We start from the raw sequence: 15,261 nt of genomic DNA, 5'->3' as shown, positions 1-15,261 counted from the left end.
TAAGATTCTTTGTGCTAGAACTCAAGTGCACTGCAGGTCTCTTATCGAGTCGGCCGATGCTTACTGCCTGATGCTCACAATACTAAGTGAGGTTCAAAGATCGTTTTGAGAAGCTAGAACTTTGCTTGCTTCTTCAGTGCTTCCAAAGCAAACCACTCCAGGCCAAGAATCGATCTGGAAGTAAAAAAAGTTAGTCAAATTAAGATTGATCTTAGAATGAAATGAAGCTTGGGTTGCTTTCAGGCAGATTTCGTCATTGTTTTCCAATTGACTGTCCGGCTTAAGAAATTCCCTCCCCCTCCCTGAGATCAAATGGACAACAATTGAGTGATCGATTCAATCAAGAACCACAGACTTACCAAGGTCTTGATCTGGCAGATACCAGGTAATCACCCACGGCCTTGGCTTCATTCTTGAGCAACATTTCAACAAGGTGGTCACCAAAACGCCGTGCCGGGCAGTGAATCATGATCATGAATCAACAAAAGGAGGATCTGGATGATCAACACCTGGAGCTCTTTTCTTTGCATTTTGGCAGAGTGCTTTAGCTCTGGTGAAAGTATTCGTGCATGGATCCTGTGGAGATCGTGTCTTTGGCCTGTAACTGGTTTTCGACCAGAACCCAACGCAAGGCTTTGAGTTCACTCTTGACAGCCACAGACCTTCCCTTCAACCTTTTCAAGCTCCTATTCCATTTCATGGTGTGAACATGAACAATGAGATCACACTTCGTTGCAAATCATTTGAAAAAATTATTTTGGATAATACTGTGAATATGAATCTCTTCTTGTGACCAAACGTGTGAACTTCTTAACAAAACTTTGCACACAGATTGCATGGAAAACTCAGGATCTTCAATAACGACCTTTATTATAAGATAATTTTTGTCATGAAATAAATTGATCTTATACGTGTAAGGAGAAAATATCTATATCTCCCAAGTTTGTCACCATTGTCTCCATCTCTTTTCTTGCACAAAGCGTGTTGTTTTAAAAAATGTTGTGAGGGTGCCAGGATTCAAACCCGGAGATACCATTTTGGTGATTTTCTTTTTTTGGGATAAACCACTACACCCGCATTTGCCGTCATTGTTTGAAAAGTAGGTTTTGATCGTGTTGCTGGGGCTGTCGTGGATCTCCACTTCGATCGTGTAGCCACCGCTGTTAACCAGGACTGTGATTGGGGCGTAACGAATAATGATACCAACATCTTGTGCTTTAACCTGGCAGAAAAAAAAACTCTTTTTCTTGTACTTGTGGAAGACTTAGGGGTGAGACAAATCGGGATCAAAGCGCACCGCGCTAGCGGACAGAACAGGAAAACCCTAATGGACACGTGGCGAGGTGTGTCGTGTAACACTCCCCCCCAAACCGAAGCCACTCACCAAACCAAATCTGTCACGTAGGAGCTGAAACTAGTGTGGCCCCAACGGCTTAGTGAGAAGATTGGCTGGCATATCCTGTGTCCCGAGATGTTGGACGGCGAGGGTGCCACCGTCAACCAACTCACGCACATAGTGAAATTGGACTTCAATGTGCTTCGAGCGGGCATGGTGGATGGGGTTCTTGGACATGGCAATGCTGCTTCGGTTGTCACACCAAGAAGTAGTGGGGCCAGCTTGTGCACATCCCAGCTCAGCAAGTAACCCTCGAGCCCAGACCACATCCCTGCTACCAGTAGTGAGTGCGATGTACTCCGCTTCTGCACTAGAAAGGGCCACCACAGATTGTCGCTTGGAGGCCCACGTGATGGCACCTCCTGAGAAGGAAAGGCAAATGCCAGAAGTCGAGCGATGACCTTTGTTGTTGGCAAAACTAGCATCTGTGTAGCATGCTAATGATGCATCACCCCCTGAATAAGCAATGCCATAGTCCATAGTGCCCCGGAGGTATCTCACGATACGCTTGGCAGCTTGCCAATGTATGGTGGTTGGTGATGTGTTGTACTGACTCAAGGCAATAGTCGCATATGTGATGTCGGGGCGAGTCATCAGGGCCAAATATGTGAGGCAACCAATGAGATGCCGATAGGGAGTCCCAGTGGGTAGAGGCTCACCAGACTGCTCAACTGTGAGGTCGATAGCACCAACGACCATCGGGGTCTTGACGGGGTGGCAATCACGCATACCAAACCAATCCAGCAAGACTTCGACTTTACGTCGTTGGCTAAGCATGTAGCCACCAGAATCAGGATCACGTGTGACTTCAAAGCCAAGAAAGTAGGAGACTCTGCCAAGGTCCTTCATCTGGAATTGCTGGCTGAGAGCATCTTTCAGAGCAGCAATGGCATCGTTGTCATCACCCATGATGAGCAAATCATCAACGTAGAGGGCCACAATAACCATGCGCTCAGCATGACCATTGACATACACATTGTGATCAGCATGACAGCGACGAAAGCCTTGAGCACGTAGGGTGGCATCAAATTTTTGATACCAAATACGAGAGCTTTGTTTTAAGCCATACAAAGCTTTCCACAATTGCCATATAGGGCCACCAGGGGCAACATCGTCCTCAAAACCAGGAGGTATATGCATATAGATGTCCTCTTGCAAATCCCCATTCAGAAATGCAGTTTTGACATCCATATGGTGGACTTGCCATTTGCGAGCAGCCGCAAGGGCAAAAAGAGTACGGAGGCTGGCCATTTTTACAACCGGTGAGAATGTTTCATCGTAGTCAAGGCCATGGACTTGGCGAAAACCACGAACAACCAACCGTGCCTTATAACGTACAACCTGGCCATCTTTCCCATACTTTTTGGAAAAAATCCATTTTGGATCCAAAACACGTCGTCCCGGTGGCGCTGAATCAACTGGAACATAAGTTCCGTTAGCCCGAATGGAAGAAACTTCTTCCGCAATAGCTTCCATCCAAGATGAAGCCTCAGGTCCTGAGATAGCCTCATCATAGGTCATGGGGATGCCGATGTCAATAAGGCCACAAAAGTCATCAAGCTCTGCAGCATCTGCTTCAGCATTTTCCCGGACTTTTAACGAGGGCCGACGTTCCCGGGGGTGATCAAGAACTGGCATCGGATCAGGCATGCCACGACGTCGACAAGGTGGTGGAGGTGTCGGAGGTGTCGGAGGCCTATCCTCAACTAGAGGAGCATCAGCTGGTTCAAGCATGTCCAGAAGTGGAGGATTCCCCAATGGAATCTCTGGTGGCAACTCATAAATAGGATCTTGAGGCGGAGGCAAGAGTGGACCATCTCCCATAAGTGGGATCAAAGGAACAAGTCGAGTCTCAGCAATAAAAGAAGGATCTTGAAGAGCCTCTGTACGCATGGGAAAGTCGTCTTCATTGAACATGACATCTGTGCTTACAATAGCCTTGTGAGAGGCAAGATCCCACAACTTGTAAGCTTTTCTCCCGATAGTGTCGTCCTGTGCATATCCCACGAAGATGAATTTTTTACTCTTGGGATCTAGCTTTTTCCGAAGTTGATCAGGGGTATGTGCGTATGCTGCACAACCGAAGACCCGAAAGTGGGACACATCAGGAGTAGAACCTGTCCAAAATGCCTCAGGGGTTTTTCCATCCAAAGCAGCCGTGGCAAGGCGATTTTGTACATGCATTGCTGTGGCTATGGCCTCTTGCCAAAACATCTTGTCAAGATGTGCATCAGCTAACAAAGCACGAGCAGCATTGACAAGAGTACGATTCTTCCTTTTTGCAACACCATTTTGCTGGGGGGTGTAGCGGGCGGTAGCTTGCAGTCGTATGCCTACATCACGACAGATGCCCCGAAGCTCATTGTTGAGGTATTCGCCACCACCATCAACTCGAAGAGCTTTTATCTTTCGACCAAGGAGGTTTTCAACGTATGCCTTGTATGTTTGAAAGGCAGCAACTGCATCACTCTTACGCATCAAGAAGTGGATGCATGTTCGACGGCTATAGTCATCAATGAATGTGATGAAATATCTTGCGCCATCGTGACTTGGCACGTCCATGGGGCCGCAAAGATCAGAATGGACTAAGTCCAGAAGTCCAAGTGCTCGATGCTTACTCGGTGAGAAGTTCCGGCGGTGATGCTTGCCTAAAACACAAGCTTCACAAAATGTAGATGGGATACGTCGGAAATCCAATCCAGTAACGATATCTTGGGATTTCATCCGTTGAAGAGATTGGTAATGAACATGACCGAGTCTTTTATGCCAAAGCTCCGCATGAGAATCTGCCTCCACAGTCTGAAAGGCCTGAACTGGGTCGACAGCAGTAATCTCATACAAGTCCCCAATGCGTGACCCACGAAGCAACTGTGTACCAAGCATATGAAAGTCGCTAGAGTCAACTAAAGAGACTCCCTTTGCATCAAAGACTACCACCGCATTTTGATCACATAGCTTGGCGACGGACATTAAGTTTCGTCGCAAGGTGGAAACATGCATGGCACCATCAAAGGCCATGGTCCTCCCATGATCGAGTGAGAGCCGGAATTGCCCGATGCCGTCCACCGGGATGGTGGTATTGTCACCTAAATGAACACCACGTTTTCCAATGCTCGGCTGATAACACTCAAAAAGACTCTTCTTATTGCTCATAAGATTAGTACAACCAGAGTCTAAGAGCCACCGGCTTGGTGCGGCAATTGCCTCTGCGTTGTAGAGCTCCTCAACAGCCTCATTTGCAGTAGCAATTCCATCACGCTCAAGCAAATTAGCTTTCGCCAACGTAGCTAGTCGCTTGACAGGCTTGGGAGCAGGGCAATCTCGAGCCCAATGGCCCATCGCCAAGCAGCGAGCACATTGATTCTTAGCAAGTCTGGGCTTGGCACGCCCAGATGCCATGGAATTTTGCCCTTTCTGGGCATTTGCAGCTGCATGCGGTTTTGCCACCTGGGCATCACCAGAAGCCTGCGAAGCATACATAGCCTGTGGCATTTCAGCTCTCTCGCTTCGCATGGCCTCAATGTTGTGAAGACTCCTCACGGCATCTGCCCAAGTCATCCCTGGTTGGAGAAGCAGGCTCTCAACTGCATTCTTCCAGCTCGCTGGCAAGGACCTGTAGAGCCGCAGCCTCTGCTGTTCATCCGTGAGACAGTGCTTCGCCCCAGCAGCTGCAAGTTGTGTGAAGAAACCCTGGAGCTTGGCAGTGTGAGTCTGGATACTGCCATTTTCCTCTAGCCTCAAGGAATCCATTTGTGAATGGATGTTGAAGACATCCATTTCACTCTTGGTGCCATAAGTGTCACTCAGCCACTTCCAAAGCTCTGCCGCAGTGGACTTTGGAATCGATGGGGCAGCAAAGAGAACATTTGAGGACAAGCACATTGCAATACTCCCTCTAGCCTTGGAATCCCGAAGGTTCCAATCACGCACCTCAGCAGCGCTAGAGCCTGGAGCCGGTGATGACTCTGTCCCATCTACAATCCCCAACAAACCATGAAACAAGAGATAGGATTCAAGATGGATCTTGAATCCCTCAAACCCTTCTCCATCAAACTCGCGGATGGATGGCTTTCCTTCCATAGCGCTATCCCAGCTCCGATACCATGAGACAAATCGGGATCAAAGCGCACCGCGCTAGCGGACAGAACAGGAAAACCCTAATGGACACGTGGCGAGGTGTGTCATGTAACAAGGGGTACCTGAAAGCTTCCAAGCGATCACACACTCTTTCGCACCTTCTGCGTAGCCAAGCAATGCACCGACGGACCAGTCAATAGTTCCGTTAGAAAATTTCACACAAGCAATCACGACTGAGTGATACAAACCAAAGGAAGAAGAGATATTAGTTCTCACCAACCATCTGGAAGTTTCAACTTTTGACAATTAATGAAGAGTCACTGGTTTCAGAGATCACTGCCGTATCCTTCAATAGCATTCCCTGTTAAGCAAACATAGAAAGAAACCCTTGAAAGGAAATGCGACTCTCTTGGCTACGGTATCGGGAGACCAGAGGCCGCCGCAGATCGAAACGAGATTGTAACCTGGATGTGCTTGAAGAGTACATTAATTGTGGAGCTTTGTCCAACTTCCAGAAGAGGCACGAAAAGTCCCTGGGAGTTCTCATAAGAGGTCGGATTCTTCTTCACCTTTGCTGCGAGGCCATGGAAGAAAGTCTTCATCCATGATAGGATCAGTGTTAGTAGTCATGATTGCTGTCTTTTGTTAACCTATGTGGTTTTTTCTGGAAGAGTCTTACTAGTGATAGTTGAGCCGCTTGTTCTTGGCCATATCGTCGAGTCATATATAGCAATGGCTATGGCGATGGAGATGGAAACTTCAAGTGGCTTCATTATGACTTCTATCCTCTCGTCTGGACCGACGTTCCAGAGGCGTGGTTGAATTGTGGACCATTCAGAAACCTTGGGAAGCGTGGGCATGGAGTCTACGCTGTTTATGAGTGGGCCATCTTTGATGCAACTTCAACATTGTCATCTCTCTTTTCCTTTTACCTTATACTTGTGATTAATAGATGCTTTTTTGTGACAGAAGAAATGAATTAAAATAGTTAAGGTTAAAATATAATATACTAACCTTTTTTCGAATAGAATTTTTTTTAAGACGTAACTGCAAGAGTTACGCCCTTCACAGCTACAACTCAGACCTTCCTTTCCTTCCACGCTTCTGCAGCCTTGGCTCAACTGTTGAGCAAATCCTCATGCCAAACCCGGGTTCAAACAGCACTGTATAGTGCTACTACAAAGGTTTATGTGAGTATCAAGTGCCAACTCGATTTGATAAAATACAACAAAAATGCTACACTTCATCAATAGTGAGCTACAACAATGTAGATATCATCAACAGAAGAGCCCATCTTGTTTTGGATCATACCTGAAGTTCTTTTTTGCATTTCAGCAGAGCACTTTAGCTCTCGCGAAAGTATTCATCACCCATGGATCATGTGGAAGCCCAATACGCGGATTACCTCCAGATCAAGATGGTAAGTCTGTGGTTCTTGGTTGGGATTGATCACTCTCAAGTGCTGGATTAATCTCCAGGACGTGTTGTTTTGAGTTTGGTGTCGAGCCACAGGTAGACTATGACCAAACCCAGAGTGAAATCAAGTTGGATTTGACTTGTTGACCTTACCTTTAACCATCGCTGACTAATAATAGTTTTTGGAAAACGTTGGATGGCGCCGGATCGATTCTCGGCCCAGGAAATGCCACCTAAAGCATGAGCTAGGTTTACTCGCTCGCTCTCCCTCGGCGCGCGTTCTTGGTGCTAGGGCATGGTGTTTTTCGGGGGATGGATCCATCAGCGTCAGGAATCTCTTTGTGCGCACAGGTACGATTTCCTTTTTTATCATCACGCGTGATCATCATTCGAGAGTTTTTTTTATGGTTTGTAGCTGGATGTGCTTGTTATTCAGCTCATTTGGAAGCGATCACTCTGCTTTTGAGCTAAGCATCGACAATGTATGAGCCAGGGAGTTGCCTGGCGCGAGGTAAGTGACGGTTTTAAGATTTTTCGTTCTGAGAAGCTAGAACTTTTCTTGCTTCTTCAGGAGCGAAGGATTTATTCCTCTCTCAAGCTGAGTAGTGCTGGTAAGCTGTGATAGTGCTTTGATCGGCGATCGCTGCCTTTTTTTTCCTCGTGAAGGTAATCGAGGTGGTTTCCTCGGGAAGGATTGATTCGAGTCTTCCCAGCATGGTTCTATCTTTGCTTGGATCAGACAGGTGAGAAGCTCTTTCTTTGACCAGAGCTCCTTGTACAAGTTGCCAAGTTTTGCTACAGCTTCAAACAGGGAGAGAGAGAGCCTCTGCTACAGTCTGCTTCATCGTCATCTCAGGTGTGCTTGTCTCAAGGATCTTTTCCTTCTAAAACTTCATCTCCTTTTTAGAGTGCCTCGATCTGGAGCACACTAACGTTTTCATGGGTGAATCCTCTCATGAATGCTGGTTCTGGCAAGCAACTTTGCCAAGACGATTTATTTCCATTGCCCGGGGACCTCGATCCAGAAGTATGCCGCGATCGACTGTGGGAAGCTTGTTTAGAATCAGAAAACAAGTCGCTGTTCTGGGCGATCTTCCGGTCTTATGGATGGAGTTTTTTCTTCATCGGACTGTTGAAGGTTTGACTACAATTCTCTACTTACTGAAAAAACAAGTATTTGTAGGTTGTCAATGACTGCCTCAGTTTCTCGGGCCCATTGTTTCTCAATGCAATAATGAAGTATCTGCAATCTGGTGAGCTTGTTCTCCTTGACATCTATTTGTGTTTTAAGGTGTTGGTTTAAAGGTAAACATACCAGCCATGGACGTGGCTATTGGTATGCTTGTGGAATCGGAGGTATTTCGCTGTTGAGGTAGAATTGCTTGTTTGGTTGGTTTGCGTGGCAGCTAATTTGCTTTGTTGCTAGAGGATTTATGGGAACACACTACAGTTTTCTAGTAGCAAGGCTGAGGCTAAAGTTAAAGGCAGGATTAACAACAATTGTCTATCGCAAGGTAGGCTCGACTTAAATTGTCTTGGATACTGTCTGAGTGAAAGATCCACAGGCTTTGAGCATACGTGTTGCTCAGCGCAACTCTTTTTCCACTGGAGAAATCCAAACGCTGATGTCTGTAGATGCCGACAGGACGATTAATCTCTTTTCAAGTGTGCATGACTTGTGGAGGTAAGCATTTGTGTTCTTTCACGAGCTAGAATTAACGTTTTAAAGGCTAGTCTTCCATTGCAGATAGTTGTGGCCTTGTGTATGCTTTACATGCAAGTCAAGTACTCCTTTTTAGCGGGGTTTGCCGTGGTTATCCTTCTCATACCGGGTAATTTCTGTTTTGGTTTCATTTGACGAAGCTAACAATTCGGTACGCAGTGAACCGATGGATAGCTGTGAAAATTGGTGAAGCAAACACTTTTATGATGGCTCAGAAAGACGAGAGGTGACTTGTGAAATGTTTTAAAAGTTCTTGTTTAATCTTCCATGGATGTCAGGATCCGGAGAACAAGTGAGCTTTTGACTCACATTTGGACTGTGAAGATGTATGCCTGGGAAACGTTTTTTGGTCATAAAATCAGGACAGTCAGAAACGAGGAAATGAGGCACTTGTCCGTAAGTGTCTGGCCTTGCTAAGATACCGATTGAACTTTCAGTCTTTTCCTGCAGACGCGTAAATACTTGGATGCTTTATGCGTTTATTTCTGGGCGTGCACACCGACTTTATTCTCGGTCCTTACGTTTGGATTGTTTACGTTCCTAGGACATACTCTGGATGCAGCCACGGTCACTATCATTGCCTGCAAAAGCTGACTGACTGACTGTATTTCTCTGCTCAGGTGTTCACCAGCCTTGCTCTTTTCAACATTTTAATTTCTCCACTGAACTCTTTTCCATGGGTTATTACTGGAATCGTAGAGGTAAGCTGCTTGATCTGTTTTGCGTTCTCTTCATGCCTTGACGACGAAAGCAAACCAGGCATGGGTGTCTATTCAGAGGCTGCAACGTTTTTTGAGCTCTCCCGATTCCTCACAAACTTTTTCTCGAACCACGCCTGAGATGGACAGCAATACGGCCTTAAAGGTGTCTGAGATGGACTTTAGCTGGTCTGCTTCCTCTTCTTTGCCGACTCTGAAAAGGATCTCACTCGATATTCCAAAAGGATCACTGGTGGTCGTTCTCGGCCAAGTAAGTTACGTCGCAAGGCTTTCTCTGTATAACAAGTTGATGCAGGTGGGATCTGGGAAGAGTTCCCTTCTTCACGCAATCTTAAACGAGATGAATTGTGAACAAGATTCTGTCTATGTCTCGGGTTCTACTGCATTTGTTTCACAGGTCCAATCGAAACAGATCTCTTTTGGTGATTTAATACCTGTGTCCACTCCTTGCAGACCCCTTGGATAAGATCTGGATCTCTGCGGGAAAATATTCTTTTTGGACGGCTCTATGTCGAAGACAGGTGGGTAACTTGTTCTTGTGAAAGCTTTGAGCTGCAATTATTTTGCAGATACGATCAGGTTGTAAGAGCGTGCTCTCTTGATTTTGACGTGGAACTCATGCACAAGAAAGATTTGAGTGAGATAGGCGAACGAGGATGCAATCTATCCGGTGGACAAAAGGCTCGCTTGGCACTTGCAAGGTGAGAATCTTTTTTCTGGTACAAGTACAGCGCTTTACAAACTGCCGTGGCCACAGGGCGATTTATCAAGATTGTGACATCTACTTGCTTGACGATCCGCTCAGCGCTGTCGATCCACATGTAGCTGCCTGGCTTATGCATCACGCGATTCAAGGGCCTTTGTTACGCGACAAGACTCGAGTTTTATGCACACACCATCACCAGGTTGACGATTTGTTTGTTTTTCTTTGTTTAATCTGATATGTGTTTGATATCTCAGGCAGCATCGCTTGCTGACATTGTAGTTCTCGTGGAAAACGGGCATGCAAAATGCATTACAAGTGCACCGTGCAAGCACTTAAACTCCGATAATAACCAGTCAGAGATTGAGGTTGATACAGAGCCAACGCCATATGAGGATCGTACATTTTGTGGCAATGATCGAGAAGCGAAATCTTTCTCTCTGGTGGAAGAAGAAGCTCGAGATTATGGACGAGTAAAGGCAACTGTTTACAGGCTAGTTCTCTCCCTTGTTTCGTCTGTGCTTGACATTGGTGTTACTTAACGTGCAGGACTTATGCGGTTTTTACTGGCTGTTCCATCGTAGCAGTGACAGTTGCTAGTACAAGCTTGATGCAGGCAACAAAGAATGGAAACGACTGGTGGCTGGCTCACTGGGTTGACAAAACTTCAAGCAGTGATCACCATCATTCTGTGAAGTTTTACTTGGTGAGCTGTTTTTTCTTTTTGTGCCTTGACCACGAATGGATTGTCGACGGTGCAGAATATTCTTTTTGTTATAGGTGGTCTCAATTCCTTATTCACTCTGCTGCGGGCATTTTCATTCGCATGCGGAGGTTTACGTGCAGCATTCCAAGTGCATGAAACTCTGCTAAACAATATCCTTAGAGCGTCGATTTTGTTTTTCGAGAAGAACCCCGTTGGACGCATCCTTAACAGGTAAAGAGTGTTATATTTGCAAAGCCTCAATAGTCATTGCAGGTTTTCTTCGGATTTGTATACAATTGATGATTCCCTTCCTTTCATTGCGAATATATTACTTGCGCATTGCTTCAGCCTTCTGGGAATTCTAATTGTTCTCTGCCTTGTCCAAGTAAGTTTCAAGCAGGTTTCTTAGTCTGGCTTACGTTGTTTCTTCAGTGGGAAATCGTGGTGCTTCTTATACCTCTTGGTCTTATTTATTTCAGGATTCAGGTTCGCTCTTGGGTGGTTTTCTTACTGTGAATAATAAACCATAAAAAAATGCAGAGATTCTACCGAGAAACGTCTCGTGAGCTGCGGCGGCTTGATAGCGTGTCCCGGTCCCCAATATATGCGTCATTCAGTGAAGCTCTAGACGGTGCCTCGACCATCCGAGCATTTCAACGACAGGTTTGTGATGGTTTTCATCCACATTTGGTGTTGTTCATCTTCATACATTCCCAGGATATGTTCTTGGCACAAAACGTTGCTTTTGTCGAAGCGAATCAGCGGGCGTCTTTCTCTGAAATCGCAGCAAGCTTGTGGCTGTCCATTCGGCTCCAGGTGCTACAGCTCCGTTGTGAGTTTACCAAGGCTGACAGTTTTTAGCTTGCTTGCAGATAATGGCAGCGTTTCTAGTCTTTTTCGTGAGCATGATGGCTGTTCTGAGCCGTGACAGAGATTCACTTATCAACTCAACGACTGCTGGTTTGGTATGAAACACGAAAGAAGTTTTGTCATCTTTGTTTCTCTTGTGAGATCCACGCAGATTGGTTTGGCATTGTCATACGCTGCGCCAGTTATTTCCCTTCTCAGCAATCTTCTCACTGCATTTTCCGAGACCGAGAAAGAGATGGTGTCCGTTGAGCGTGTGCAACAGGTTCGTGAGTTTTATAAAACCTGTCTTCTAACGTAATGCTTACAGTATCTAATGATCGACATAGAAGTTCCAGAAAAGGGTGACAAACAAGAACTAGAAGATGGCCATCTTCCCGAGAACTGGCCAGAGAATGGAGAAGTGGAGTTTGAAAACGTAAAGCTCGTGTATCGTCCTGAATTACCTCCCGCCCTGATTGACATCTCCTTCAAAATCGCTGCAGGAGAGAAGGTATTAAAAACTTCCAGAGCCTGTCGTTGACGCTGATGATACCGCAGGTAGGCATCGCAGGAAGAACAGGTGCAGGAAAATCCAGCATCCTTTGTGCGCTCTTTCGACTGAGGCCTATAAGTTTTGGCCGAATCATGATCGATGGCTTTGATATCTCAAAACTCAGCCTCCATCGACTCCGAGAAAGCCTCTCGGTCGTTCCTCAAAGTCCTTTCCTGTTTGAAGGAACGGTGAGGTAGGATGCTTTTCTACGTGCTGGCTGAAAAGTTCTAACATGTTGCTGTTGTCAGGGAGAACTTGGATCCAACAGGACAGGCCAGCGATTGCGTGCTCTGGGAGATGATAGCAAAGTGCCACCTTAAGCCTGCAGTGGAGTCCGCGGGACTGGATACTCAAGTACGAGAATGTGGCGAGAGCTTCTCTGTAGGCCAGCGACAACTTCTCTGCCTTGCTCGTTCGCTTCTCAAGCGCTCTCGCGTAAGCCAGCTCCCTGGTCTTGTTTGCTCCATTATAACGAACTTTCGCTACAGATCTTATGCTTGGACGAATGCACGGCAAATGTGGATCCGGAGACAACCCGCCTTTTAAAGAGAGCCATCGCGCACGAATGCCAAGACGTTACGGTGGTCACGATTGCCCATCGCCTTTCAACTATCTCTGATCTCCAGAGAGTTCTCGTCCTGGACCAAGGCCGACTGGTACGTGAAGCAATAAACTTTTTAGGAAAGCATGAATCGGTTTTCCATTACAGGTAGAACAAGGTGATCCACAGGCGCTCTTGCGTGACAAAGGATCAAAGTTTAGCTCTTTGGCTGAAGCCGTAAAATGAGGTTCGTCTTCATTTACAAGTTTTCGATTTGGAGTTGACGCCCGCGAGGGTCTTTTTATTGGGATATAGCTTCAATAGACAAGTACAAAGTGGCCTTCTCTGGTACCAAAGCTCCAATCTTCTGGACTGCCTTTTGCCCATACTCGGCATTCTTATAGATTTTACAAGCTCCAAGCAAGCACTCCCAAGCCACGGATCCAATCTCACACGGCATAGCCTCGATCAACTCCTCGGCCTCTTTCAACTTCCCGGTCCTCCCAAGAACATCCACCAAGCAACACAAATGCTGATCCTCAGGAACATATCCATGCGCATCGCTCATGTTGGAGAAATTCGCACAAGCCTCATCCAAAAGACCTCCATGGCTGCAAGCTGCCAAGACACTCACATAAGCAATCTTATCAGGCTTGATACCCTCCACCTCCATTTTTCTAAACACATCCACAGCGTTGTCTCCATGACCACCTTGTCCATACGCCTCCACCATCATATTCCACACCACCAAGTCCTTTTCGGGCATCCCATCAAACATTCTCTTCGCTCTGAGTATATGCCCAGCCCGGGTATATGCAAGCATCATAGAACTCCAGCAAAGAATATCCCTCTCTCCAGGAGGTATGCACGTATCAAAGTAACTCTTGGACTCCTGGAGAGAATCACACCCCAATATCATTGCATTTACAGATATCGCTGTTAAGAATGGCATACTTTCAAAGAGGTTTTTACATTCTTCGCTATATCCAGATTGGGCATAGATAGAAAGCAGTGTGTTCCATGTAACTATATCCCATGCTGGCATGGAATCAAACAAGGCTCTAGCGTTTTCTAAGCGATTGTTCAAGCCATAAACCGAAATCATAGTGTTCCAAGTTACCATATCCCATTCTGGCATAGCTTCAAAGATTGCTTTGGCCTCCTCCACAAATCCATCGCAAGTTTGAGCATAGCCGCCAAGCAATGCAGTCCAAGACACAAGATCGTAGAGAGGTAGTGACTTTACAAACATAGCTTTTGCTTCATCTATTCGACCATTCTTCGCGAGAGCAAGAATCATAGTTGTCCATGACGTGGAGTTTTTATCGGGAATATGCTCAAAGAAAGCCAAAGCTTCGTCCAGATTTCCACGCTGGGTAAACACTTGAAGCATTGTGTTCCAGGCTATTGTACATGGAGAAGGAATCTTGTCAAAGAATCTCTTCGCCATCTCTATATCACCTCTTTGGACGTAAGCCAGCAACATTGCGTTCCAAGTCAGATTGTTCTTTTGTGGTATATGCTCAAAGAGAATCTCTGCATCTCGTAAATGCCCGTTTTCGGCATAAGCAGAGAGCATAACAGTCCAGGAAACAACGTTCTTTTGCGGCATATCTTCGAAAATTCTCTTCGCTTTCTCAAGTTGGCCGCTTTGGGCATAAGCAGCAAGCATGGTGGTCCACGAAATAACATTCGGTTCCGGAATTAGATCAAACACCACCTTTGCTCCCCGGAAATCATCTGCATTGACATAGGCTTGGACGAGAGCGTTCCACGACACAACATTTGGATTTGGCATCGAATCAAACAAAACTTTTGCTTCCGAAACATCGGCATTCTCTCCGTACGCAGTGATCATGGAGTTCCAGGTGACCTCGTTCCGTACGGGCGCCGCATCAAACATGGCACGGGCATATTCCAAATGCCCGTGTTGGGCATATGCTGTAATCACACAAGTCCATGAAACTACATCTGGAGATGGCATATCATAAAAAAGATCCTTTAATTTTGCAAGCTGACCACTGAGAGAAAATCCCTGAAGCATTGTGTTCCAGGATATTCGGTCGCGATGCCCCATTGTCTCGAAAAGATTCCAAGCATCGCCAATATGCCCGTTTGTGGCATATGCGGAGAGCATCGCATTGATGGTGACGGTGTTCTTCACAGGCATGCTGTCAAAAATCTCTTGGGCTTTCTCCAGTTTTCCAGATCTGGCATAAGCAGTGAGCAATGCATTCCAAGATTCCAGGTTTTTTCCCGGCATTCGATCGAACAAAGCTTGTGCTTGAGCAAGATGCCCGTTTTGGGCATATGCTTGAATCATAATGCTCCAGGAAAAAGAGTTGAGGCGCTTGATCCGCTCGAAAACCTTCGCTGCATCGTCAACACTCCCGCACTTCCCATACATTTGCACCAAAAGATTCGCTAGAAACGTGTCGCTAGAGTGGCTGCTCTGAAGAATCTGCGAGTGAATTCGCCGTCCCTGGGTGAGATTCCCAGCGATGGCGCAAGACTTGATGATCCTGGCGAATGAATCCTTGGTGGGCTGGAGCTCCGTTCCCCGCGATTCCATCGAATG

General features: G+C 46.3%; 2 protein-coding genes across 2 annotated transcripts; one reads left to right on the top strand and one right to left on the bottom strand.

The window, feature by feature from the left end:
- Nucleotides 1-7,168: 7,168 nt before the first annotated feature.
- On the top strand, nucleotides 7,169-13,006 carry LOC9633625 (ABC transporter C family member 13). The gene is made up of 34 exons (XM_024670087.1): nucleotides 7,169-7,240; nucleotides 7,305-7,400; nucleotides 7,461-7,500; nucleotides 7,556-7,632; nucleotides 7,691-7,745; nucleotides 7,797-8,027; nucleotides 8,073-8,142; nucleotides 8,195-8,261; nucleotides 8,316-8,403; nucleotides 8,455-8,573; nucleotides 8,624-8,721; nucleotides 8,772-8,838; nucleotides 8,891-9,008; nucleotides 9,063-9,179; nucleotides 9,233-9,313; nucleotides 9,372-9,581; nucleotides 9,627-9,728; nucleotides 9,785-9,852; nucleotides 9,901-10,032; nucleotides 10,089-10,236; nucleotides 10,292-10,527; nucleotides 10,584-10,740; nucleotides 10,796-10,971; nucleotides 11,014-11,125; nucleotides 11,173-11,226; nucleotides 11,281-11,403; nucleotides 11,458-11,556; nucleotides 11,613-11,705; nucleotides 11,762-11,872; nucleotides 11,918-12,100; nucleotides 12,148-12,335; nucleotides 12,391-12,577; nucleotides 12,631-12,798; nucleotides 12,852-13,006. Exons 4-34 carry the CDS (start codon nucleotides 7,604-7,606, stop codon nucleotides 12,927-12,929), a joined length of 3,765 nt encoding a protein of 1,254 aa, XP_024525855.1. The 5' UTR covers nucleotides 7,169-7,240; nucleotides 7,305-7,400; nucleotides 7,461-7,500; nucleotides 7,556-7,603; the 3' UTR covers nucleotides 12,930-13,006.
- LOC112344751 (pentatricopeptide repeat-containing protein At2g35030, mitochondrial-like) lies at nucleotides 12,985-15,255 on the bottom strand. Its single transcript, XM_024670086.1, has one exon. It carries the CDS (start codon nucleotides 15,253-15,255, stop codon nucleotides 12,985-12,987), a length of 2,271 nt encoding a protein of 756 aa, XP_024525854.1.
- Between the last annotated feature and the right edge of the window lie 6 nt (nucleotides 15,256-15,261).

The sequence above is a fragment of the Selaginella moellendorffii genome, unplaced genomic scaffold (genome assembly GCF_000143415.4).
Source record: "Selaginella moellendorffii unplaced genomic scaffold, v1.0 SELMOscaffold_5, whole genome shotgun sequence".
NCBI lineage: Eukaryota > Viridiplantae > Streptophyta > Lycopodiopsida > Selaginellales > Selaginellaceae > Selaginella > Selaginella moellendorffii.
Note: the sequence above shows the minus strand (reverse complement) of the source record. Positions and strands in the feature narration are given on the sequence as shown.

Excerpts from the sequence above, each read along its gene's own strand:
- LOC112344751 (XM_024670086.1), bottom strand. The coding sequence starts at position 15,255 with ATGGAATCGCGGGGAACGGAGCTCCAGCCCACCAAGGATTCATTCGCC.
- LOC9633625 (XM_024670087.1), top strand. The coding sequence starts at position 7,604 with ATGGTTCTATCTTTGCTTGGATCAGACAG. Across the intron at positions 8,574-8,623 it reads AGTGTGCATGACTTGTGGAG|TCTTCCATTGCAGATAGTTG; the intron begins GTAAGCATTTGT and ends TTTAAAGGCTAG. Across the intron at positions 10,741-10,795 it reads ATTCTGTGAAGTTTTACTTG|AATATTCTTTTTGTTATAGG; the intron begins GTGAGCTGTTTT and ends TCGACGGTGCAG.